Source organism: Stigmatopora nigra, chromosome 23, assembly GCF_051989575.1.
Source record: "Stigmatopora nigra isolate UIUO_SnigA chromosome 23, RoL_Snig_1.1, whole genome shotgun sequence".
NCBI lineage: Eukaryota > Metazoa > Chordata > Actinopteri > Syngnathiformes > Syngnathidae > Stigmatopora > Stigmatopora nigra.
The window spans coordinates 801,322-823,409 of record NC_135530.1 but is presented as its reverse complement, the minus strand read 5'-3'; the positions used below and the strand labels follow the sequence as shown (position 1 = coordinate 823,409).

The window sequence follows — 22,088 nt, the reverse complement described above, 5'->3', positions numbered from 1 at the left end:
TTTTATTTTTTTCGTGAAAAACATGAATGAAATGTTTGTCATGCATAAAATGATTCATTTGCAAAAAGGTCAAAATGCTAACACATTCTTATTGTTCAACGAACGCGTAAAGGACAAACGAAAAGCTGCGTGTACGAGGTAAAACAGTGTTCGTGAAGAGCACGTTAACCCGCCTTCACGCGCATGCGTACATGCGTGTGGCCAACTGATGGTCATTTTGCAGATGTTCTAAGACCTAAATGTCTGTAAATTTTTAAGATTTTGATTAAGAGTCTCTTCAAAATACAATAAAATGCAACTCTTATCAGATGGGGAATGGCAGCATTTGGCCTCTAAAATTGGCCACAGTTGCAAAAGTTCCTTTTTTGTCAAGTTACTCCAGCATTGTTGCAATTTAGGATCTTACACAAAGTACAACCGCTAGATAACGGTTAATTGACACACTAAATGTCACTAGACCTTTATCAATTCGAATTTCAAACAATAAAAGGGAACTTTCAACCTTCCTTCCGATTACAAAACGAACGCAATCACGGAAATGAAGAAAGCCGAGCGTTAGACAGGCCAAGATTTTATTTGTCCTTTCCTTTTCCGACCGGTTAGGATGCCACCTTCAGGTCTTTGGCGACCAGGCTCGCACTCACCGGATGCATGGCGGCCCGCCCTTCCATGAACACCCGCACTGCTTCGTCCCGAAACTTTTCAAAGTTATACACTTCCCTGGAGGAGCAGAGGACGCACGGTAAGAATCCACATCCGCTTAAAAACAAAAAAACACCCCCCCTATTCCGGTATACCTGAAGAGCGGTCGCGTGAATTTCATCCGGCCCTGCTCGGTGGCCATCCGGAGCGCGGCGGGGACCGCCTCATCCCAGCGGGAGCGCACGCACAGCCGCAGCCACCTGCGAAAATAAAGAACCTGCGTCCAATCCCGTCCAAAAGCGCCGGACGGCGACCCACCTGAAGCGGACTTCCGAGTTGGCGCGGGAGTTCAGATCGTAGACGTCCTGCATCTTCTTCACGTGGCTCAAAGGAAGCGGCTCCTGGAGGAGGAACAAAAAAAATGCAGCTCTTATTTCAAGCTTGTTTGTGAAATGTCGGATTTTCACACTGCAATTGACCTCCTGCAACAGAAGAGACAAGAACTCCACAATCTGGTGGGACGACAAGGCCTCCAAGTCCGCCGCGCCAAAACCGTTCAGGTCCGCCTCTTTGGCCTGCCAAGGGAAAAAATATCAGATTACGACCAGGGATGGTCTATCGTCAAATTTGCCGCGTCTCACCGCCGTCCACCGGCGACAAAGAGCGATGCAGGCGTCCGCCAACGTGGTGTCGTAGCTGGGAGGAGACGAGAGAAAGCTCGTGGGTTGGTGGGTCGGACGCGTGGCGCCGGAGGTCCGTCGGAGCCTTACCGCGGCTTCACCGGCGGCATCCCGGGTGTGGAAATCCAAGCGTTCCAGTCCACCTTGTTCAGGACGTCCACCTGTGACACAAAACGCAGCGACCAGCTAGCAAGCTAGCGGCGAGCTAGCTTAGGGATTTTCGCTCACCTTATCTTTGAAGTACGTAAAGAGGAAGTCTTTCCACTGTTCCGTGGTGACGCTCTTGTAGGCGAACTTCTGGATGTAGGACTTGACGAAGCCCATGAAGACTTCTGAAGACAAATACAAGCGTGGGGGCGCTCGCTTAGGGGTTAGGGTCACGAGAGCGGACGCCCCGCCGGGTATCTCTTACCGGGCCCCCCCAGGAGTTCCTCCAGGTGGTACAGAAGAGCGAATCCTTTCTCGTAAGGGACGGAGGAGAAGGCGATGTCGGGGTCCACTTCTCGCAGATCGGGGACCAGGATGGTCAGGGGGTTCTCGGCGCCGAAGTTGCTGACCTGTGTGGGCGGGCCCGGACGTGAGAAAGCGGGGAGGCGAAGAGGCGGGATGGGGAGGAGGCGCGGCTTCTCACCGCTTCCTGGAGGTCCTTCCAGCCCCCGGAGGCCTTGAACTGGCGGAAGGGCTCGCCTTCCAGACGCCTGCCGATCATCCTCTCCAGGTACACCGTGTGGCCCTCGTTCAGCCTGCGCCAGACGCAAAATGGGGGCGGAGCCATTTAGCACGAGGGGCGGAGCCAGTCGGGCCACTTACCAAAAGTGCTCCCAAGTCTTGTTGGTCACCAGGTTGCCCGTCCAGCTGTGCGAGATCTCGTGAGCGATCACCTGACGGAGCGCACGGAGAGCCGCACGTCAACGCGCCGGCCGGCCGACACCCGGCGAGATGCCGCGCACTTACGTTGGACAGAGACTTGTCCCCGGCCTGAGAGGGACACCCCGGAAAGATAATCGTTAACGGCGAGTCGTGGCTGGGCGGAGGGGGCGGGGCTCGGGGCTCACCAGCAGGGTAGGCGTGGCAAAGGTAAGGCAGGGATTTTCCATGCCGCCGTACGGAAAGGACGGAGGCAGGACCAAAATGTCGTAGCGACCCCAAACGTAAGGTCCGGCCAAGTCCTCGGCCGTCTTCAACATGGCTTCCGTCTGAAAGGCGCCCAGACACTTAGCGCCGCGACACTCGGCACCGGCGAACGGGCGTATGGACCTCGGAGAACTCAAACGCCGCCCGGTCCACGAACTCCGCCTCGGACCACACGGCGGACCTGGGCCCGATCTGTCTGAGAGGAGACGGACGGCGTCAATCGCCTCAGAACGCAACGGACCGGGCCGGCACGAGAGCGCCACCTACCTGCTCTCCAGGGCACCCACCACCAAGGCAATCAAGTAAGACGGCATGACCACCTGCGCTCGCCAACAACAACAACAACAAAATGGCGTCACAACTTGAGAATTTTTGAAGGTGCAGAATTAGCAATAAAAAATGTCATTAAAAAATGAGGCGTACATTTTGTTTGAAGCGGTAGACTACGCGAGCCGCGTCCTGGGGGTCCGGCTCTTGCCCGTCTTTCACGGCGCTCATGGCCGCCACCAAGTCTTTGGGTACCGACACCTGCCGGGGGACACGGGCTCCGTCACCCTCGCCCGCCATCCCGCGCACTTAGGCATGCGTACCTGAGCGTCGTAGGTGTTTTTGATGGCCGGCGTGTCTTGACAAGGCAGCATGCTCCTGCAGTGGTGGGCCTTTGAGGACGCCAAAAAAAAGGACAAATGGCGATTGAGAAGAGCAAACCGTCTAGACAAAAGTGTCCAAAACGTCCTGACCTGGCACTGACTGAAGAGGTAGGGGTGCCTCTTGCCCGCCGTCTGCTCGGGCGTCAGCCACTTCAGCGCCGTCGCGCCGGGCGACGTCTCGTAGCTCACCTCCACTATCACTTTCTGGCCCCTGACCGCGGGACGCAGCCTTTAACGGCCGCCGGAACTGGTGGCGAGGGGCGGGAGCTCACCTGGAAAGGTCAAAGGGCAGCGTGACCTCCAGCGGGGTTCCTTTGAAGGCGTGTTTGGCGCCCATGTCGAAACGGGCCGCCTGCCCGTTGGCGCTGACCGAGACGATCTTCAGGTCGCGTGTATCCAAGGTCTACGGTCCGTCATAAAAATACAAGTCATTGATAAATATGGAATAAATAATAGTTTATAATATATAATATTAGTTCCTCCTGAAATTCGGGGAAATGTGTCTCGACACGCGACCAATTCAACGACGTAAACAGGTGAATTTAATTCGTATGTAGAGGCACCACTGTAGTACACGAAAATAACCCTCAACTATTCGAAAGACGAACGCATGAACTTTTTCGAAATATATATCTCATGGCTCAGAGTCCAATGGTGAACATTTCCCCCTTTCGTGAAACTCAAAGTTCAGCGCCATAAAAAAAGTAGCAGTGCGTTAGCCGAGCATCGGGCAGGCTAACTAAGTGGCTTCGGGGAGCTTACCAGGGAGGAGAAGCGGTCCTCCAGGACCTCCAGTGTCAGCGCTACTTTGCCCCGAATGACCCGGGCGTCAAAGTCGACGTACAGGTTCAAGTTGAGGTGTCGAGTCGCGCATTTAGCCGTGGACGCGAACGACGACGGGTCGGTGAAGGCGGCGGACATGGCTCTTTATCTTCAGGTTCTCGACTTCGGAGTGAATGACTGAAGTCGCCGCCGACGAGCCGGCTTTCTTTATTGGGCGGAAGACCGACCGCTCCCTCACTTCCGCATTCGTCCTTGGCAAATAAAATCCCTTCCAAATTCGCAAATCTTCAACTGTTTATGGAAATAAACGTCCATTAAATGTCAACTATCTACCGTGTTGGCGAGCATTGAAGCGCTAACTAGCCATGGCGAGAAAAACTATTGAATTCGGGTTAAAGCTCGACAGATATCGCAATGACAGTTTTTGTCCACCGGAGGGCAGGGCTCGCCAGCTGAAAGAGCTTTTTCAAGCGAAGAAGACGTTTATGTTTACAATGTTATTGCTAATTACTACGTATACATTAATATATGGTTTTATAAATACTTTTGAGTAATTAGGGTTAGATTAGTGTCAGATAAAGATAATCCAAGCCCCATTGCAGAGAAGAGTGGAATCTCAGAAAGCGTATAGAAGACTAAAAATGTGAAAAAATAAAGACTACTACATGTGTTATCGTGTTTTTGTGTGTTTCTGTGGTAAAAGTAATTTGGATTTATTTGTTATACAATAACAATGTATTTCTGATTGTCAACCTCAATCGTTTATTAAAACGCAGAAACTAAAAGAAATGAGATCACTGTGAAAAGTTGCATCCAACTTAGCGGCTACAGACAGAATACTTGTTTTCTAAATACATAGTACACTTGTTCCTCTATTTGTAGTCCCAAGCGGAACTACAAGGTCTTCAGGTCGGCGCCCCCAGGTGGCGAGCGGTCCTGCCTCTTGCGTCCACGTTATCGTGACGATGGCGCTTCCCGAAGCGCAGCCCGAACGGGTTCACGTTGAATTTATTCCCGCGCTGTTGGCACGGACGATGCCGCTGGTCGGCGTTTTCTCCCGAGGAGAAACACGGCTCCAACTGGCCTTCCGCCGTGTTTCTTCTGGAAACGACGCAACCTGACGACGGAGAAACAGTTTTTCAAAAAGAACTGCCAACGCATCAAAAATGGCAGACATTTCTCACAATGTATGGCTATTATTATTCACGGTTGGCTATTGTAAAACAAGATAATTGTAAATCCTACCTGTATCCAGACTTCCCACGTCTGTAGCGACCATCAACCCGTACACCAGAACCACCACGGCCAGCTTCATCCTCGTCATCCCTTCCGAAAAAGCGCCAAAGTGTGAACGCCGTCGTCCATCGCGGCTGCTTTTATACGCCACTCAGCGGGTCACCTTGTGCCCCGCCAGCTCTCCACCAATGGCGCATTTACCTTGGCGTTTCCGTCAATGCATCATTCATAGGTTTTTCTCAGAAACACAAACACGCACGCCGTTGGGCGTCATTTTGGATGCGATGAGCTTTATCACAAGTTTGTTTGTGAACGGGGGGCTCATCAAACATGACGTCAGGGAAGCACATTCGGCCCAACACGTGGTTTTTGCTGGGCTAAAGGTTGTCGGGAGGGGGCGGGGAAGTAGTTCCAAAACCAAACCCCCCCCCGCCAACGTGACCATAAATATCTGGCCCCGTCGACTCCAAGCTACGATATCGTGGAAGAAATTTCCACCCGTTGTTTTGTCATATTTTAAAACGCGATCGCTCCAAGATGCCGCTGTCCCGTTCTTTGTCCGTGACGTCGTTGAGCGGCGTCCTGCCGGCGTGGGATGAGGACGATTTGCCCGTGGAGGACCTGCTGCTCTTCGAGGTGGCCTGGGAGGTCACCAACAAAGGTTCCGTCTTTCCTTCTGGCCTGACCAATACCGACAATGACATTTCTTAACTTCGGGCCTTTGGCAGCTCACTGAGTAGAGCGGATTGGCTTTTTCCTTGATTTTACTGAATGCAACATATATGTTAAGACAAAACACATTTCAGATGTCACGACTCGGATGATTGAAATTTTATAGTAATCCTAAATTTTCATACACTACTTAGTAACGACTCAAGGGGGAGGTGGGGCCTATTTCTGGTGACCTTGAACAAAGGTGAGGTCCACCCTGGACTTGTGGTCAGGCACATGAAGACAAACAAACTTTCACAATCGCGTCAGTCGCTCGCAGAATCAATTCAAACAAAAAAAAGGGAAAAGAAAAAAAAACAGCTTTACCTTATATTTGTGGATTTTGAAGCATTTTTGTTGCTTTGACAGTGGGAGGAATCTACACGGTGATCCAGACCAAGGCCAAGATCACCGTGGACGAATGGGGGGACAACTACTTCATGCTGGGGCCCTACTTTGAACACAACTTTAAGACGCAGGTGGAGACTTGCCAGCCACCCTTTCCTCCAATCAGGAAAGCCATGGATGACCTCATCCACAACGGCTGCCAGGTGCAGACCCGGTGGCCATCTTACGTCAGGTGTCGCTCGCTATCCGGCGACTACAGCCCATTTTTTTTTCTTCTTTTTTTCCGTATAGGTTTACTTTGGCCGCTGGTTAATCGAGGGCAGTCCTTACGTCATCCTTTTCGACCTGGGTTCCGCCGCTCACAACTTGGACCGCTGGAAGGGCGACCTTTGGCAGAGCTGCAACATCGGCCTCCCTCCGCAAGACCGAGAAGCCAACGACTCGCTCATCTTGGGCTCTCTCATCGCCTGGTTCTTCCAAAAGGTGACCGGCTTATTTCCCATTAGCGGTGAAGGTCCACGCTCAGCGTTTTGGTGGCGAACTTCCAAACACAAAGTTGGGGCGCTCTCGTTGGCAGTTAACCGAGCAACTGGGAGATAAACCCAACGTGGTGGCCCATTTCCACGAGTGGCAGGCCGGCCCGGGGCTCATCTTGAGTCGCCATCGGAAGATCCCCATGGCAACGGTGTTCACCACGCACGCCACTCTGCTGGGACGCTATCTCTGCGCTGGGAACGTCGACTTCTACAATAACTTGGACAAGGTAATTCGTTTGGGAAGGACGCAATTGGTGTGAAAAGTCAACGGAATTTCCCAAATTCCCCATTTCTAAAATAAACCCGCGGCTTTGCTTTTCTAATGGACTGCTTTTGAAGGTCAACCAGAAGCGAAAGGCCAGTCCAAAAATTAATTGGCAACACGCGCAGGTGCGATCCATATTTTGTTGCCTTTGCGGCGCAGTTCAACGTGGACAAGGAGGCGGGCGAGCGTCAGATTTACCACCGCTACTGCCTAGAACGAGCCGCCGTCCATTGCGCTCACGTCTTCACCACCGTCTCGCACATCACCGCCGTGGAGGCCCATCACATTCTTCACCGAAAACCAGGTGGACGGCGCTCGGACGGCGGGGGGTCGCCTCTCAACGGCGTTTAACTTAACGTGAATGTTGTCCGTTGACGGGGACAGATGTGGTGACCCCCAACGGGCTGAACGTGAAAAAGTTCTCGGCCACGCATGAGTTCCAGAACCTGCACTCCATCAGCAAGGCGCGCATCCAGGAGTTTGTCAGGGGACACTTTTACGGGTGAGTATTTCATCACCCCCACCAAAATATAGACCAAAATATACCATTTACCGTATTGGCCCGAAGATAAGACCACGACCTCTAGTTTGAAATAAAAACAATTGAATCTTTATACAGAAAATAATGAAACATCTATTTGGACAGACATTTGGACTTTAACTTGGACAAAACGCTCTTCTTCTTCATCGCCGGGCGCTACGAGTTCTCCAACAAGGGAGCAGATCTTTTTCTGGAGTCGCTATCTAGGCTCAACTACTTGCTTAAGGTTCTGTACAAAAAACAACAACAACAACAACTCTCTTTTAGCCCCGTTAGCTACCTGCGCTAACCCACATTTTCCCTCATTTCAGGTCCACAGAAACGACGTGACGGTGGTGGTTTTCTTTATCATGCCCGCTAAAACCAACAACTTCAACGTAGAGTCCCTCAAGGGGCAAGCCATACGCAAACAACTCTGGTACGCCAAAATTAGACCATTTTAAAGACATATTACACATCAGGGATGCTTTTACGCTTGCATATTTGTCCCTGAAAAGGTTAGCATTCCAAATGTAGCGCATCAGGGAAGTAAACGTTCACGATGCTAATATTGCTATGAAGGGCTATTGGGTCACTATCTATTGGGATATTCCTTTAACGTGAATTTGATTTTGTAGGGACACCGCGCACGCCGTCAAGGAGAAGTTTGGCAAACGGCTATACGAGGCGCTTTTGACGTAAGGCCGCTCGAACGTCCGCCTCCCGACTTGCGCTTGAATGCTTGCCGTCCACCTCAGGGGCCAGATGCCCGACATGGACTCCATCTTGGACCGAGACGACTTCACCATCATGAAGAGAGCCATCTACGCCACTCAGGTTCCCGTCTTTTAGCAAAACGGGCTAGCCGCGGGCGGGCGGAGAGCCACCGGGCCGTAATTAGAAATATAGATCGTCCACGGGCTTGATTACGCGCGCGGTGCCGTCCCGGACTGCCGTTTAATAGAGCGGCGGTGTCAGCGTGATGGATGTTTTGAAAGACAGTTAAAAGCCAAGTGGCCATTCAAAGCACTTTTGGAATGAAATGAATTGATGCTAACGTCAATATCTGGCCGCCGCTTGGAAATTGAGCGCCAGTCTCTGCTGATTTGTCCTTTTCCATCCGCTGCCAATTCATTTTTGGCCCGCTCTATTTCCGCAGCCAGCCCGTCCACGCTAGGGTTTCTATCTCTGAAGCCCTCGGCTAATGTTTGTCCATTTTTCAGAGACACAACCTCCCGCCGGTGACCACCCACAACATTCTGGACGACTCCAGCGATCCCATCCTGGCCAACATCCGACGGATCGGTCTCTTCAACTCCAGGATGGACCGCGTCAAGGTAGCGCCGAGCCTAGCCTAGCCTAGCTTAGCCTAGCCCATCCCAGCTAATGAGCTTTTCCCAGGTCATCTTCCATCCGGAATTCCTATCCTCCACCAGCCCGTTGCTCCCGATGGACTACGAAGAATTTGTCCGAGGTTGCCACCTGGGAGTGTTCCCCTCCTACTACGAGCCTTGGGGGTACACGCCCGGTAGGCTGACCGCCGCTCAGGGGCGTGCCCCCGTTCTATTATACTTGGCGTCCTGGCATTGTGGTCCTTTTTTTTCAGGCGAATGCACCGTCATGGGCATTCCCAGCGTGACCACTAATCTGTCCGGCTTCGGCTGCTTCATGGAGGAACACGTGAGCGAACCCGCCGCCTACGGTAGGCGTCCATGGCCAAAGCGCCGGCAAAAAGTTTGTAAGGTCACGGGGAAGGCCAAAATGGAGGATAAATGCTCCGATGACCTCACAGATTGCTTTAAAGCGGGGGTGTCAAAGTTAAAGTTCTGGATTTTGCTCCGTTTCTTATCCTTGTTCAAAATGGCAGCCTAGGAAGCTTAAAGAGGCCCAGAAACAAGAGAAAGCCTGCTATGGAGTACTCTAGAACAGAATTTAAAAAGAGAAAAGGCAAGTTATTGACTAGGATAGATGTCCAATTGACTAGAACACCCCTGCTTTAAAGGAGGCTGTCAGTTTCCACCGTGAGGACAAAGTTTTTTTTGAAATTTTGAAAGACATTGATCTCACAACTCACTCTCCACTCTGCCCCTCCCCTCAGGTATTTACATCGTGGACCGGCGGTTCCGTTCTGCGGACGAGTCGTGTAACCAGCTGACTCAGTTCATGTTCAATTTCTGCCAACAGTCGCGGCGTCAGCGCGTCATCCAGCGAAATAGAGCCGAGCGGTTGTCCGACTTGTTGGACTGGAGATACCTGGGACGGGTTGGTTCACGCCAAACGGCCGCCGTCTCAGACCTTCTTTGACTGGAATTTAGCTAATTAGCGCGGTGACCTCAGTCGCTAAGATTTATTTCATTAAATAACCTTTTTTTTCTTGTATTTTGCAGTTCTACATTCACGCCCGCCTGCTGGCGCTCAGTCGGGCTTTCCCCGACAAGTTTAAAATGGACCCTACGGCGCCCCCTAAGGTCAGATTCAAGGTCAAAAGTATACTGTCACGGGAACCAAAACAAAGGTCAAGTTTTGCTAGCAATCAAGCAAGTGGTTCCAATTGCTCAAACTATGGCTTTTGATTTTCTGAGGCACTTTCATAACTTGATTGACATCCAGGTGGATGCACGGAACTTTAATTGGCAGCTTAGCATTTGGATGATTGACAGAACATGGCTTTGACGCATTCCATTAGCTTGCGTCACATTAGCGCGGCGCTAACGTCATCGAATTCAGTTTTGGAGCCATGGAGACCCCCCCGAGACCCAATTTTTTGGACCTTTTTGTGTCTACAGACGGAGGGTTTCCGTTACCCCCGACCTTATTCCGTTCCTCCCTCGCCGTCGGCCTCCGTCCACTCCACGCCGCACCACAGCGACGTGGAGGACGACGACGAGGACGACGAAACGTACGACGAAGACCTAGAGGCGGAAAAGGACCGCTTGAATATCAGAGCGCCCTTCGTCTTGGGCGCCACGCCAGACGGCGAGGACGACCCGTCGGGATAAACGCCTGGATGTTGGGCGGGTGAGATCAGACTTAATCTTTAAACATATTTAGCGGTCATATTTGGAAATGATCAAATATATAAAACAAAAGTACTCTGAGCATCACCTTCTTTCTGACCTTTGACCTCTTGCCATTTTTTTGGTCCAACAGCTTAATCTGTTCTCAAGTCATCATAAAAATCCCTTTCGTGACCTTTGACCTTCTGCTTTCCATAAGAAAATGAGCTCATTTTATATTTTATTCTATTTTAATTTTAAAAAAGGATCCCATTACACCACATTTTCCCAAAAAAGGTCATTCTTTGACAAAATGGGCCGCAGTTGAAATGCACTTTATTTGAAACATGTCACATTAGCAAAAGTCCAATTGAAGACGTCATTGTTCTCCAGCAGGAAGCCACAAGTCCACATTCCCTCAGAAGATGTCTCTCTTCCACATGGGCACCTCCCGAAAGAACATCTCCTCCTCCTGCTCCGGGTTATCGTCAACTACGAGTAAAACAAAATACAAAAAAAGGCCCTTGCTATGAATGAAAAGGACTTGCCATCACCAACCAATGACGGAATGCGGCTAATCAATGTGTGTATCATTCTCACCGGCGTCTCTGGTTTGCTGCAAAAAGTCCAGCAGAACGGCGGCGGCTCGGTCCACGCTCAGTTTCTCCGTCTTTTCACTGCGAGTTTCTGCCAAAATAAAAACGCTAAAGATACAAGAATGCTAGCATAATGCCAAAATAAAGTAAATCATTCCCTACCCAAATGTAGAGTGTCATACACGTCGTCTCCTTCTTTTCGGTCCTCCGAGACGAATCGGCGGCCTTCTGGGAAATGGCGCAAAATTTAAAATATATATATATATATATGAAAGTATATGAGAATTTTGCATAGTACTTACGGTTGCCTTTAAGGTACAGCATTGCCTGAGGAGTCCAGTTTCTCCTTTGAAAAGAGCCCTTCAAAAAAAGGAAAAAGACATAAGTATGAGCATATAAGTACAAAAATATATAGTATATATAGAAATAGAATACTTTTGGTGCACTCCAGGTTTGCGCAACAAATGCAGCCAGGACAAAAGTCAGGGTGAATGTTAAAATCATACTCTTCAAAACCTGCCCAAAAGGAAGAAAAAAAAACATTTAATAGTAATTTTTTGCAAGGAAAATACATATTTTTGGAATTTGAATTTTCTTTAAAAAAGTGGATTTTAGGTAGGAGAAGCGCAATTATAACATTTGAAAAAGTGATGTTTGTAACCCAAAAAATGGGTTAATTGTTAATATGTAAAAATGAAATAATTAGCATGTAGCAAGCATCATATAAAAATGGGTTTGATAGGCTGACGTTTTAAACATTTGAAAAAAGCACGATAAGTAATTGTAATGTAAAAATGTTAGCGTAGAAAAATGACAAACTTTCTATGGACAACTTTTACCAAAAAATTGGTATTTACTCACTTTCATGTCGAAGATTTCCCGGCTTGGGCGTCCGGTCCAAGTTGCAAAGCTCTCCGCTAACTTTGCGCCGCTCTTCTGGCATTTATAGCCCTGCGGCCAGGAAGAAAAAAAAAAAAAAAAGACCTCCCTTCCTCCGGCACCCCCTCTTTTTTTCTGCCAACGATAGGTCACGCCAATTTGATGGAGCGAGCCCCGGCCGGCCCAATGAATGGCCGGCACCAGCCATCGATTCCACGCCGTTCATGGAGCGCTCCGAGTACGCTGTAAATATTTCTGAATTAAAAATGCTGCGGAGGCGGGGGCGGAGGGCCATTTACCCCCCCCACACCATGCCGACGGTGCACTTTTTCAAAAGCCAATTGTAAGAAGGACGGCGTTCAAAAACGTCAATATTAAGGTTGCGGCAAAATCTGTGGAAATCAATCGTTACGGGATTTGAAACAGTAGATGGCTGCACTACCACTTTTGTCCACGGGTTGGCAGCACTGACAAGAATTAGGGTATATATAAATAACATTTTTTCAATAATGTGACAGTAATGAACTCACATAAATCAGTTTTTTTTGTCATTTAGCCCTGTTAGTATAACGTAGCTAACGAAGCTAATGTTTTTGTTGTTGTTTTTAATGACTGTTTGCTATAGAGCGCTACGCATTACAATGTTTTCTGTTTTTTCCCATATTTCGATTAAAGATGAAACCAAAACATGTAAATGTGGCAAATGACTTTTTTATGAATAAACGGGCTGGCTTTTCGGCTAGTGACAAAATGAAGGCGCATAATATATCCCCGTGTGCGTCTTCTCGGAAGCGAAGCGCACCAAAACGAATAAAATTGCCTCGTTGTCGAAATTGCGTAGCGCGCTGAATCATTTCTCCTCTCTAAACAGCCATCTGCTATTTTTTTGTGATGCCGGTGACTAGAAAAAGGGGACATTTGCTCCTTTTTTTGCCCTATTTTCTCCCCAAAAACGCCAAAGCTAAAACCTCCAAACCGACATAAATGAGCGACTCACTTGGTGTGCGTTACTTTGAAATAAAATAGCCACATTTCTTTATTGAACTGCTGATAATGACGCTTAACCAAAAAAATGGAAAAGAGGACACAACTTCTTTCCACTTTGTCACAAAACTGTTGCTAATTAACTCGTCGTTTACATTTACGGAAGCACGGCGGCCCATGCTTCGAGCAATTTAAAGAAAGCTCTTTGACTCCAATATTGCCATGGAACACAAAACTAAAAACAAAAACAAAAAAAAACAGGCGCAACCCGACAAAGGGCCTGAATTTTTGGACAAACGGACGCATTAAAGCCACGGACGGGCCGCGTGTAGAGAGAGCGTGTGTTCTTACTGACAAGTCACAAGTAGTTTTCCACGCGGGGGGTCCTGAGAGATGGACACGCTCGGGACTCTTCCTCGCTGGAGGGGGGCGGGGTCCCCCAATGGGCCCTCCCCCCATTGGCCCCCATGGACCAACGGAAGGCTTCTCTTATTGACTTAGGCTTTAATTTCCGGGGGACAGGTGTAAATCTGCTCCGGGTTTTCCGCCGCCAGCTCCTCTGGATCACACAAATAAAGCAATCAAAAAAAACATCAGAAAATATTGTTTTTTTCTGTTTTTAAGCCCTAAAATCCATGTTTGTACTTGAATCAAAAGAGACTTACCCGGAAGAACGCACTTCCACAGGCCGTAAGTCTTCCCCACCGCCGTCTGCCAGAGACGAAGCGTACCGTCCTCCGAGCCGCTGGCGTACAGCTCGCCGTCCGGGCTAAAGCGGACGCAGTGCACGGGACCAAAGTGGCCTTTGTACGATTCTTCAAAACGGGAACAAAGTCACACGTTACAAAGCCAGACCAAAAAAAAAATCGACAAAAACTAAAGACATTTTACCAAGCTCTTCCTTGGTGCTGTAGTCAAATTTATAGAGCTTGAAGTCCTCGCCGCCGGCCACAAAAAAGTCCTTTTCGGGGTGGAGGGATGCCGAATTGATGGTAGCGGGGGCTTCCACAGATTTGATGGGGTCCAGACTGAAAAACACACATATGTTATCATCCAATAGGACGTTAGCCACCAACACCAACCCACTTTCTGCTAACATTAGCGGCTAACATGACACAGCAGTCAGTGCGGTGTAGGATGTCGCTAGCTTAGCACTAGACAAGCCAAAACGACTCAAAAAAATGTGGGGAACTGTATATATCAGTATATTTCGACTCATAAGGAGCAACATTTTTGACTTGATCAAAAATCAAGAAATTGTAATAAAGTAAGAGTAATAAAAAGGAGAACAACTGGCTGAATAGCCATCTGTTAGCATAAGTGTTTTCACAAAGCCTAAAAAAGAAAACACAATGTAACAGGCTGTCCATGGTCAGAAAAAAAAGTTAATTGCAACTTTATAGACTATAGTCATGAAAATATGTTAATCTAGTATCTGCCCTCACATTTTTGATAAAGGAAGCTATAAATCCATACCTTAGCGCGTCGTAGAACGCGATGGTCTTTCCGTACGTGACGACGAGAATCTCGCCGTCCGCCACGTACTCCATGCTGCTGACGGACGCGTCAAAGGTCAGGGTCTTCACCACTTCTGTGGAGGTCCTATCCCAGAGTCTGCCAAAGTTCACAAAGCAATGACATACTTGGATTCAGTCTCATTACAGCATTCCCATGAGACTTATCTGACCGTATAGTTTTATCATCTGCCGCCGATAGAATCTGTTTGTCGTCATTACACCACAGGGCCTTCCGGATGGGGGAGGCGTGGCCCGCAATCTCTTGTGGTGCTAAAAAAAACAACAAAAAATAAATATTTCAAATATTTAGGAAAATTGACAGTACTTTTGCTCACCTGCTTCTGGACTGCTGAGATCGTAAATACGTAGAAGCTTATCGTTTCCTCCGGTCAGTAGAAAATTGCTGTCCTAACAGACAGACGGGACAATTACATTCTTAGCCACAGACCAGAAATGTGACTTCCCTGGGACGTACCTGAGTAAAGGTGACCGTCTTTACAATATGTTTATGGGCCAATGTAAGGACTTCGTCACCACTGACTGCATCCCAAACTTTTCTGGAAAGCACGTGATGACGTCGGGTCAAATTCGGGGCCACGGGCTCACTCTCGAGGCGTCAACTCACGCCGAGAAGTCGGCAGCTGCCGTGGCTGCCTTGGTGGCGTCCGTGTTCAGAGTGGCTCCCCAGACAGCGCCTTTGTGACCCAGAAACGTTCCAATCCAGTCTCCCGTGTCTCCCTGGCGCAACATGGGCTTGCCATCTAAAAAGCAACAAACAACCTGTCATTGTCAGTGAATATTCTTGAGTTTGACATCTATATTTGAGTATTTATTTCGTCTAGTATAAAATATAATGAGGAAAAAATGTGTATCTTGGGATGTAAGGTCACAGAGAACATTTTTAGGGCTAGCAGAGACATAAATAACACAGGTCCACAGGTCCTATTTAAAAAAAAAAGAACAATTTTCAATAAAAGAAATAGAACAATATATGATAACCCTACCTTTGCAGGCGCTAATGAGAAAGTAGCCGTAAGGAGTGATCCCACTGAAGGCCAAATCCACTACTGGTCGGGTGTGACCAGAGCAGGTGAGCGGAGTCTGTCTCATAGCCATGGTCCTCGAGCCGGGCACCGAGAGGAACTAGAACCGGTTAGCGCTTTAGCTGCTAGTTAGCTGCTAAGCTAACACGGAATTTGGGGGTTAAAAAAGCTAGAGGTTCACGAGATTAATATCAGTCGTATTACAGTCGCTGTCGCTGCAGTTTAAAAACAAAGAGGTGGACATTAATGGCGTATTTTTCCCAATTTACACGGCGGCTCTCCCTCCCAGCTAAGGAATGGCTCGCGTGCTATTAGCTACAACATAGCAACTAGCTAGCAACGTGCAATGCGTTGTAACTACAGTGAGGTGATATAGCCAAATTTCCGCTCTCAGGGTACCGTTCCGGGGAACATTTTCAAAATAAAATGTTACTTCGAAAAAGCTTGAAATGACTTGACATATTTTACAACCAAAGTAAAGTTGAACAAAACATGGATTTCTGATGCTCCATTCATTTGTCATCAAAAGTAATGACCCAATGTCAATAGAAAGTGTTGAATTGAATGCTTTTATTGTCATTATACAAGTATAATGACATGCAAAGCTTCACCACAAACTACAAATACAAAACAACAACAAATCCTTAATTTGTATTCCAAATTCAACCGAGTGCGATCAAAATGTTCAAGAAGAGACCTAAATTATCGAGGAAATGACACAGAATGCCTTTGAATCAGATAAAATAATCCAAAAAGTACAAAATGTGACCCCAAAGTGCCCTGCAATCAACGGAAAATGGCCCAAAATGTACAGGAAGTGACCACAGAATGCTCACTATATATACGTATAATATCTATGGATCTCGGTGTTTACGTAAATTGGTGTACTATACCACCCTCTTCTGGCTAACTTGTGCGAGACATACATATAACAAATTTGTGTGTTGTTTTTCTATTTAACGAAAGGAAAGATACTTTATTCATCTCCCGTAGGTGAAATACAGCATTGACCTGACAAATAATTTATAATAGTAAAATATTCTTGTGTTTATCAATTCCATTAGTACCACTGCTCATTTTATAGTTACCGTATTTACTATTATAAGACTATTCTCAATTCATAGAATAGTTGTAGTGATGGTGATAAACAATATATTCGTTTTTTTGTAGCACACGTGGGTCGTGAAATATCGTATTAGAGCGCATGCAGTGTTAGAACACATCCGTTTTTGGCAGTATAGTATAAATTGGGAAGTATTGTAACCTGGTCTGCAGCTGGATCACACGCACACACACACACACGCACACCCACACACACAAAGGGGATGGATGCCTTGCTTGTCGGTTGCGGCCACGGGTAGCATCTGGAAGCTGGTGAATAAGCAGAAAACACAGGGAGTGGACGCGGATGCGGATGATGATTCGGATGCGGATAACCGGAGCTTCCACTCAACCGGCGTTCAACGGACGATGATGAGGGCACTTGGTGGACATTTCTTCCTTCCCACGCGTGTTTTGAAAGGCTCGCCGTGGATTTGTAGGGCGCTCGTCGTGCCCCCCGCAGGCGCCTAGGTCCGACGCAGGGAGGGGCGGCTCGGTGCGATGGCCGCCGGGGGGACCGCTGGAGGATGCGCCGACACGGTGGAGCAATGCCGTGCCGAGGTGGAGCGTCTGAGCCGAGAACTGGCGGAAGCCAACCGCGAGAAGATCCGCGCGGCCGAATGCGGGCTGGCCGTCCTGGAGGAGAACCATGGCCTGAAGCAGCAATGTGCCGAGCTGGAGGCCGAGCAGGAGGGGCTCCGGCTGGAGCTGGAGCAGCTGCAGGAGGTGGGCTCGCCAGGGGTACGGCTTCGTTACTTTGAACCCCCCCAAAATTGACCAAATCAAATATCAGGAATTGATTTTTTAGTCTGGCTAGCATGACTTGCGAGGTACTTTTTGTCGACCACAGCATAGATGTGAGCAGACGAGGCCCGTAGAACAAAGAACCCGTCCCGGGAGAGTGGAAAGTAGTATCAAATAAATGAGATGATGTCTCGTCCTTGCATCCATTTCTTTTTTGCGGAACTCCAGTTAGCACCCCTTACTCCCCCTTTTAACCTTTCCGCAGACAGAGAATACTTAATAGGGTTTAAAAGTTGCATAGATTGCGTTTGGAAATGTCCGAGGGTGAAACGCAATTAACCGGCGCCGCACCGGCTGGGCTTTTTGTCCCATTTTGTCATCCGGTGCTCCACCCTGCAGGCGTTCGGGCAGGCTCACTCCACCCAGCGTAAGGTGGCCGAGGACGGCCAGACCAACGAGGAGACCCTTCTGGAGGAGTCGGCCACCAGGGAGGCCTACTACACCGGCCGCCTCCTGGAGCTCCAGGCCGAGGTCCAGCGCTGGCAGGCCACCGCCGCCAACGCCAAGGCCGACCAAGACCACCTGGGCTGCCTGCTGCAGGAGCTTCGGGAGGTAACGTGGAGCGAGCGAGCCACCCACGGGTCGGCCTCTCCCAGCCACGGCTTCCCGTTTTGTCTCGGCAGAGTAACGAGATGTTGGAGCTTCAGCGTCGCCGCACGCGAGAAGAAATCCGAGAGTACAAGTTTCGAGAATCGCGGCTGAGTCAGGACTACGCCGAGCTGGAAGAGGAGAACATCTCCATGCAGAAACTGGTTTCCAGCCTCAAACAGAATCAGGTAAGCAACTCCATCCCATCCAAGAGCTTTGGGAAAAAGGAGCGCTTATCCGTTGCAGGTGGAATACGAAGGCTTAAAACACGAACTGAAGGTGTTGGAAGAGGAGACGGACATCTTGGAGGGCCAATTGCAGGACGCGCTGCGTTTGAAGGACATCTCGGACGCCCACCTGGACGAGGCTCTGGAGTCGCTGAAGAGCGAACGCGAGCAGAAGAACCACTTGCGGCGAGAGCTGGTCCACCATCTGGCCACCTGCGACGTGGCCTATACCGGAAGCGCGCACCTGACCTTCAGTTCCGCCCCACCTAGCGGCACGGTCACGCCCACCGCCTTGCTGTCGCCGACCTCAGAGGATCCGACCAGGTGATGACTCAGAAGCGGGTTAGGGTTCTCGTTGACCCTGTTGATCTGCTAGGTGCAACGGCCACGCGCAAGGCGCCGCGCGGGTCAAAACGGCGCCCGGATCGGCCAACGGAGAAGGCCGAGGCGCTCGTGGGAAAAGCGAAGGGGTCGCCACGTCGGATCTGTTCAGCGAGATGAATCTGACCGAGGTCCAGAAGCTAAAGCAGCAACTGTTGGAAGTGAGTTTGAGCCCGCAGTTAGCTTAACTTCCCCCAAAACTCCGTCGTTCACCCATATTTGACCAAAGAACAAAGAGAAGATTAGCGGGCGGCATGTTTTTGACCTTCTGCTCTCCTCAGGTGGAGCGTGAGAACATGGCCCTGACCACCAGCTTGCAGGAATCCCAGACCAAGCTCCGGCACACTCGGGGGCCTCTTTCGGAACAACGTCAGAAGGTTGGCCACGAGAGTTTTGGACCAAGAGGACGCGGTAGACCAACTTTCCTTTCCCGCAGGAGCCGATGACACACGGCGGGGAAGGCGTGGACCAGGACAAGCCGAAAGGAAAAACGTGGTGTCACGAGAAGAAGGTGGCCTCGTTGGAAAAGAGCTGCCAGGAGGGAAAAGACAAGGTAAGCTAGCATCCTGCCGTACTTTGATTTTGGAAGAAAATGGCCATCCAAGAATTCCTCTATCCTTTGTCAGATTTCCGCCCTGGAAGCCGACTTGCAGGCGGTCCAACTGGCGGCCGGCGACAGTCGGGCGGCTTTGAACGCGGCTCAAGAGGAACTGGTGACGCTGAGCGAAGAGTTGGCCCAGCTCTACCATCACGTCTGCCTGTGCAACAACGAGACGCCCGACCGCGTCACGCTGGACTACTACAGGTCCGAGGAGCGCCCCCGTGGCCTTTTTCTCCCTAATCCGACCACGGCGTTCTTTTCCCCCCATGGCAGACACGGCAGGGGACTCAGGAGCCTGTGCGCCGGTCTCAAAGCGGCGTCTTCCGACAACAGCAAAGTTCTCCTCACGCCGCGCCTGGCCAGGAGACTGGCCACGCCCACTACTCCCGGGGACTCGCGTAGCCCCTCCGAGTCCCCGTCCAAAGAGCCCAGAAGCGAGAGCGGGGAGCCCGGCGAGGGCCGGTCGGGGCCGAGTCCGCCTCCCTGGAGCCCCCCCGGCCGCTCCCCCAGCATCAGCGCCTCGTCGTCGTCCTCGTCGTCGTCCTCGGAACTGCGCAGGGAGCCCATGAACATCTACAACCTCAACGCCGTGGTCAGAGAGCAGGTTCGCGCCTCGGCCGACGCTCCGAAGACGGGATTGGTCGGCCGTTTTGTTAAGTGGCGCTCGATTGTGCAGGTGAAACATCTCCAGGGGGCCGTGGACAAGGCTCTGCAGCTGTCCAGGCAAAGAGCCGAGGCCAGAGAACTGTCTCCTTTGCTGGATAAGGACAAGGAACGCTGCTTAGAGGAGATCCTGAAGCTCCAATCTCTGCTCAGCACCAAGAGGGAGCAGATTGCCACTCTGCGATTGCTTCTTCAAGCTAACAAACAGGTGGGATGGCCTGGCCGTTTGTTGTGGAGTCCAGCTGACTTCAATACTTCCAATTAGCCCAATCCAAACCGGCTGGCCACACCCAAAATCAGCCTCAAATCCGAGTGGCTAACATCACCAACGTCGTGTCTCGTTTCAGACAGCAGAGGTCGCCCTTAGCAACTTGAAGAGCAAGTACGAGGCCGAGAAATCCATGGTGACGGACACCATGACAAAGCTGAGGAACGAGCTGAAGGCCTTAAAAGAAGACGCCGCCACCTTCTCCTCGGTTCGAGCCATGTTCGCCACCAGGTGCGTGTCATGGTCCGGCCCCCCCACACGCGACGCGGTCCACGGGCTCCGCTCCCAAAACGGGATTCGGTCTTTCTTCCCTCAGGTGCGACGAGTACGTCACCCAGCTGGACGAGATGCAGAGGCAGTTGGCGGCGGCCGAGGACGAGAAGAAGACCTTGAACTCCCTCCTGCGGATGGCCATCCAACAGAAACTGGCCCTCACGCAGCGCCTGGAGGACCTGGCCTTCGATCAGGAGCAGACGCAGCGAAACCGCGGGAGCAGACTTTCCCGCAGGAAGACCAGAGCCTCTCTCCCGACCTCGGCGTCCACCTCGGAGCTGGCGCCGGACTCGGCTCCGGCCCCCCTGGCCCCCAGCGCTTCGTCCCCCTCCCGCCTGAGCGCCCCCGCCGACCAGCCGGCCTCCTCCTCGGCGGCGTCCGAGGGTCCGACGGCGCCAGACCCTCCGCCCTCGGAGGAGACCTCGAGCCCACGACGTCGGTGGACCCTGGGAAGGCGGACGTTTGAGGGCGACTCCCCGACTCTCCGAATGTCTTCGCCCTTTCAGCGAAACTGGGCCGCTTCCAGACCTGGCAACCCGGACGTGGGCAGCAGGCCGAGTCCCAGTTGGACCTACCGTTCCCCTTTTGTGGGCCTCAAGAGCTCATTGTGGAGTTCGTCCGCCCGAACTCGTCCTTTGCCCAGGTTGACGGGGACGTTGGGTCACCACACCAACCCCTCGCCCCCCCACGGCTATTCCCCGACATACTACAGCCACTCCAGTAACTACAACCCCCTGTACTCCAGGTACTACAGTTCCTATCGACCCCGACCCTGAGCGGGAATTCCGTCCCCCCTCGTCCCCGTGCCTACGCCTCGGCCCGCGGGTTACAAATACTCGGCGACGTTCTCAGGGAGTCGACATCGGGAGCACAAGTGGCCCCGCCTTGCGTTCATTGGGTCCGGGTCAGGATGTTTTTAGCCAGATTTTTGGAGTTTGCTGGACCTTGGACACAGTCTCACATAGGCTTTATATATGGCGTGCACTATCCACTTTGTTTAATATTATCATGAGATGAATTTTGCTCAAACTTGGGGAGGTGGGGATGGTCTTTGGGAAAGAAGTCCAGCTTCAAGCAATGTCCATTTGGACAGTGGGACAGTTGTACATCAACAGGACCTGGTCCCAGTTTTTTGCCACGCAATTCAAAGTCAAAGATTTTGTCCCCCCAAACAATAAAGCAGTAAACTTTAGTCTTTGTAGCTTCAATGCAGCTTGGACAAGATTAGCATAATATTGTATTCCAACCCTATTATAACAATAATACTTTTTTTACACTAGCGCTTTCAAAGATTGTACAAAAAGGGATTTAATACATTTCCAGCTAAAGAAGTACGACTTCACATATTCCCCAAATGAATGTTAGCCTAAGATACCCTAGACTGGAATGCTAACGCTAGCAAAAACAAACTCTAGTTGTAGGCATACATTGTGTACTTTTGGTACCGGGATGAGAGTTTTTATGCAGTTATTTGGGATTTAATATAAAGGATTGCGATGACAAATCTTCCATTTTCTTCCTTTTGTAAATGAAACTGTGATTATTTTGCTATGCTAGACTTATCTAGCTAACATCTGAGGTTGGAACTGGTAAAAGTAGTCAAGTAGGGATTTATCTATTACTCCCACGAGTACTAATGAACCCCTTACATTACTTTGATAC

The 22,088-nt window shown here is 50.2% G+C and overlaps 6 protein-coding genes across 15 annotated transcripts; 2 read left to right on the top strand and 4 right to left on the bottom strand.

Annotated features, from left to right (window-relative positions):
* Positions 1–555: 555 nt before the first annotated feature.
* lta4h (leukotriene A4 hydrolase) lies at positions 556–4,274 on the bottom strand. Its single transcript, XM_077709757.1, has 19 exons — positions 3,869–4,274; positions 3,379–3,509; positions 3,197–3,317; positions 3,047–3,115; positions 2,880–2,984; positions 2,724–2,776; positions 2,580–2,652; positions 2,378–2,518; positions 2,277–2,300; positions 2,133–2,203; positions 1,954–2,065; positions 1,735–1,879; positions 1,551–1,654; positions 1,413–1,483; positions 1,284–1,338; positions 1,122–1,217; positions 961–1,043; positions 798–902; positions 556–720 (listed from the first exon to the last, which is right to left on the bottom strand). The coding sequence occupies exons 1-19, from the start codon at positions 4,025–4,027 to the stop codon at positions 600–602; spliced, it is 1,839 nt and encodes a 612-aa protein (XP_077565883.1). The 5' UTR covers positions 4,028–4,274; the 3' UTR covers positions 556–599.
* A 360-nt stretch (positions 4,275–4,634) lies between these two features.
* Positions 4,635–6,312, bottom strand: kiss2 (kisspeptin 2). Of its 4 annotated transcripts, none has more exons than XM_077709992.1 (3): positions 6,164–6,312; positions 5,135–5,801; positions 4,635–5,006 (listed from the first exon to the last, which is right to left on the bottom strand). In XM_077709992.1, the coding sequence occupies exons 2-3, from the start codon at positions 5,211–5,213 to the stop codon at positions 4,795–4,797; spliced, it is 291 nt and encodes a 96-aa protein (XP_077566118.1). In that variant the 5' UTR covers positions 5,214–5,801; positions 6,164–6,312; the 3' UTR covers positions 4,635–4,794. The 4 variants fall into 4 exon arrangements, with proteins under 4 accessions (XP_077566118.1, XP_077566121.1, XP_077566117.1 ...); XM_077709995.1 differs by having other exon boundaries at positions 5,135–5,215; positions 6,164–6,300; XM_077709991.1 differs by having other exon boundaries at positions 5,135–5,806; positions 6,164–6,292.
* gys2 (glycogen synthase 2) lies at positions 5,515–11,035 on the top strand. 4 transcript variants are annotated; one of them, XM_077709987.1, is made up of 17 exons: positions 5,515–5,786; positions 6,206–6,387; positions 6,476–6,667; positions 6,762–6,947; positions 7,145–7,289; positions 7,370–7,487; positions 7,632–7,752; positions 7,838–7,944; positions 8,144–8,203; positions 8,264–8,342; positions 8,729–8,842; positions 8,907–9,033; positions 9,112–9,207; positions 9,604–9,767; positions 9,893–9,973; positions 10,292–10,523; positions 10,895–11,035. In XM_077709987.1, exons 1-16 carry the CDS (start codon positions 5,663–5,665, stop codon positions 10,502–10,504), a joined length of 2,109 nt encoding a protein of 702 aa, XP_077566113.1. In that variant the 5' UTR covers positions 5,515–5,662; the 3' UTR covers positions 10,505–10,523; positions 10,895–11,035. The 4 variants fall into 4 exon arrangements, 3 of the variants coding, with proteins under 3 accessions (XP_077566113.1, XP_077566112.1, XP_077566114.1); XM_077709986.1 differs by having other exon boundaries at positions 10,656–11,035; XM_077709988.1 differs by having other exon boundaries at positions 5,516–5,786; positions 10,898–11,035.
* spx (spexin hormone) lies at positions 10,821–12,560 on the bottom strand. Of its 2 annotated transcripts, XM_077709990.1 has the most exons (6): positions 11,959–12,560; positions 11,533–11,613; positions 11,400–11,457; positions 11,260–11,325; positions 11,102–11,188; positions 10,821–10,993 (listed from the first exon to the last, which is right to left on the bottom strand). In XM_077709990.1, the coding sequence occupies exons 1-6, from the start codon at positions 11,962–11,964 to the stop codon at positions 10,920–10,922; spliced, it is 372 nt and encodes a 123-aa protein (XP_077566116.1). In that variant the 5' UTR covers positions 11,965–12,560; the 3' UTR covers positions 10,821–10,919. The 2 variants fall into 2 exon arrangements, with proteins under 2 accessions (XP_077566116.1, XP_077566115.1); XM_077709989.1 differs by having other exon boundaries at positions 11,533–12,560.
* Positions 12,561–12,979: 419 nt separating this feature from the next.
* On the bottom strand, positions 12,980–16,346 carry strap (serine/threonine kinase receptor associated protein). Its single transcript, XM_077709186.1, has 9 exons — positions 15,482–16,346; positions 15,103–15,238; positions 14,953–15,034; positions 14,813–14,885; positions 14,648–14,747; positions 14,437–14,574; positions 13,852–13,988; positions 13,626–13,775; positions 12,980–13,519 (listed from the first exon to the last, which is right to left on the bottom strand). Exons 1-9 carry the CDS (start codon positions 15,591–15,593, stop codon positions 13,458–13,460), a joined length of 990 nt encoding a protein of 329 aa, XP_077565312.1. The 5' UTR covers positions 15,594–16,346; the 3' UTR covers positions 12,980–13,457.
* Positions 16,347–16,740: 394 nt separating this feature from the next.
* LOC144180990 (protein bicaudal D homolog 1-like) lies at positions 16,741–21,930 on the top strand. Of its 3 annotated transcripts, none has more exons than XM_077709180.1 (7): positions 16,741–17,362; positions 17,765–17,977; positions 18,049–18,201; positions 18,260–18,564; positions 18,617–18,782; positions 18,903–19,174; positions 19,248–19,389. In XM_077709180.1, exons 1-6 carry the CDS (start codon positions 17,123–17,125, stop codon positions 19,065–19,067), a joined length of 1,242 nt encoding a protein of 413 aa, XP_077565306.1. In that variant the 5' UTR covers positions 16,741–17,122; the 3' UTR covers positions 19,068–19,174; positions 19,248–19,389. The 3 variants fall into 3 exon arrangements, with proteins under 3 accessions (XP_077565306.1, XP_077565307.1, XP_077565305.1); XM_077709181.1 differs by having other exon boundaries at positions 16,746–17,347; XM_077709179.1 differs by lacking the exons at positions 16,741–17,362; positions 17,765–17,977; positions 18,049–18,201; positions 18,260–18,564; positions 18,617–18,782 and adding exons at positions 19,496–19,826; positions 19,899–20,093; positions 20,233–20,384; positions 20,470–21,930 and having other exon boundaries at positions 19,027–19,174; positions 19,248–19,426.
* The last annotated feature ends 158 nt before the right edge of the window (positions 21,931–22,088 follow it).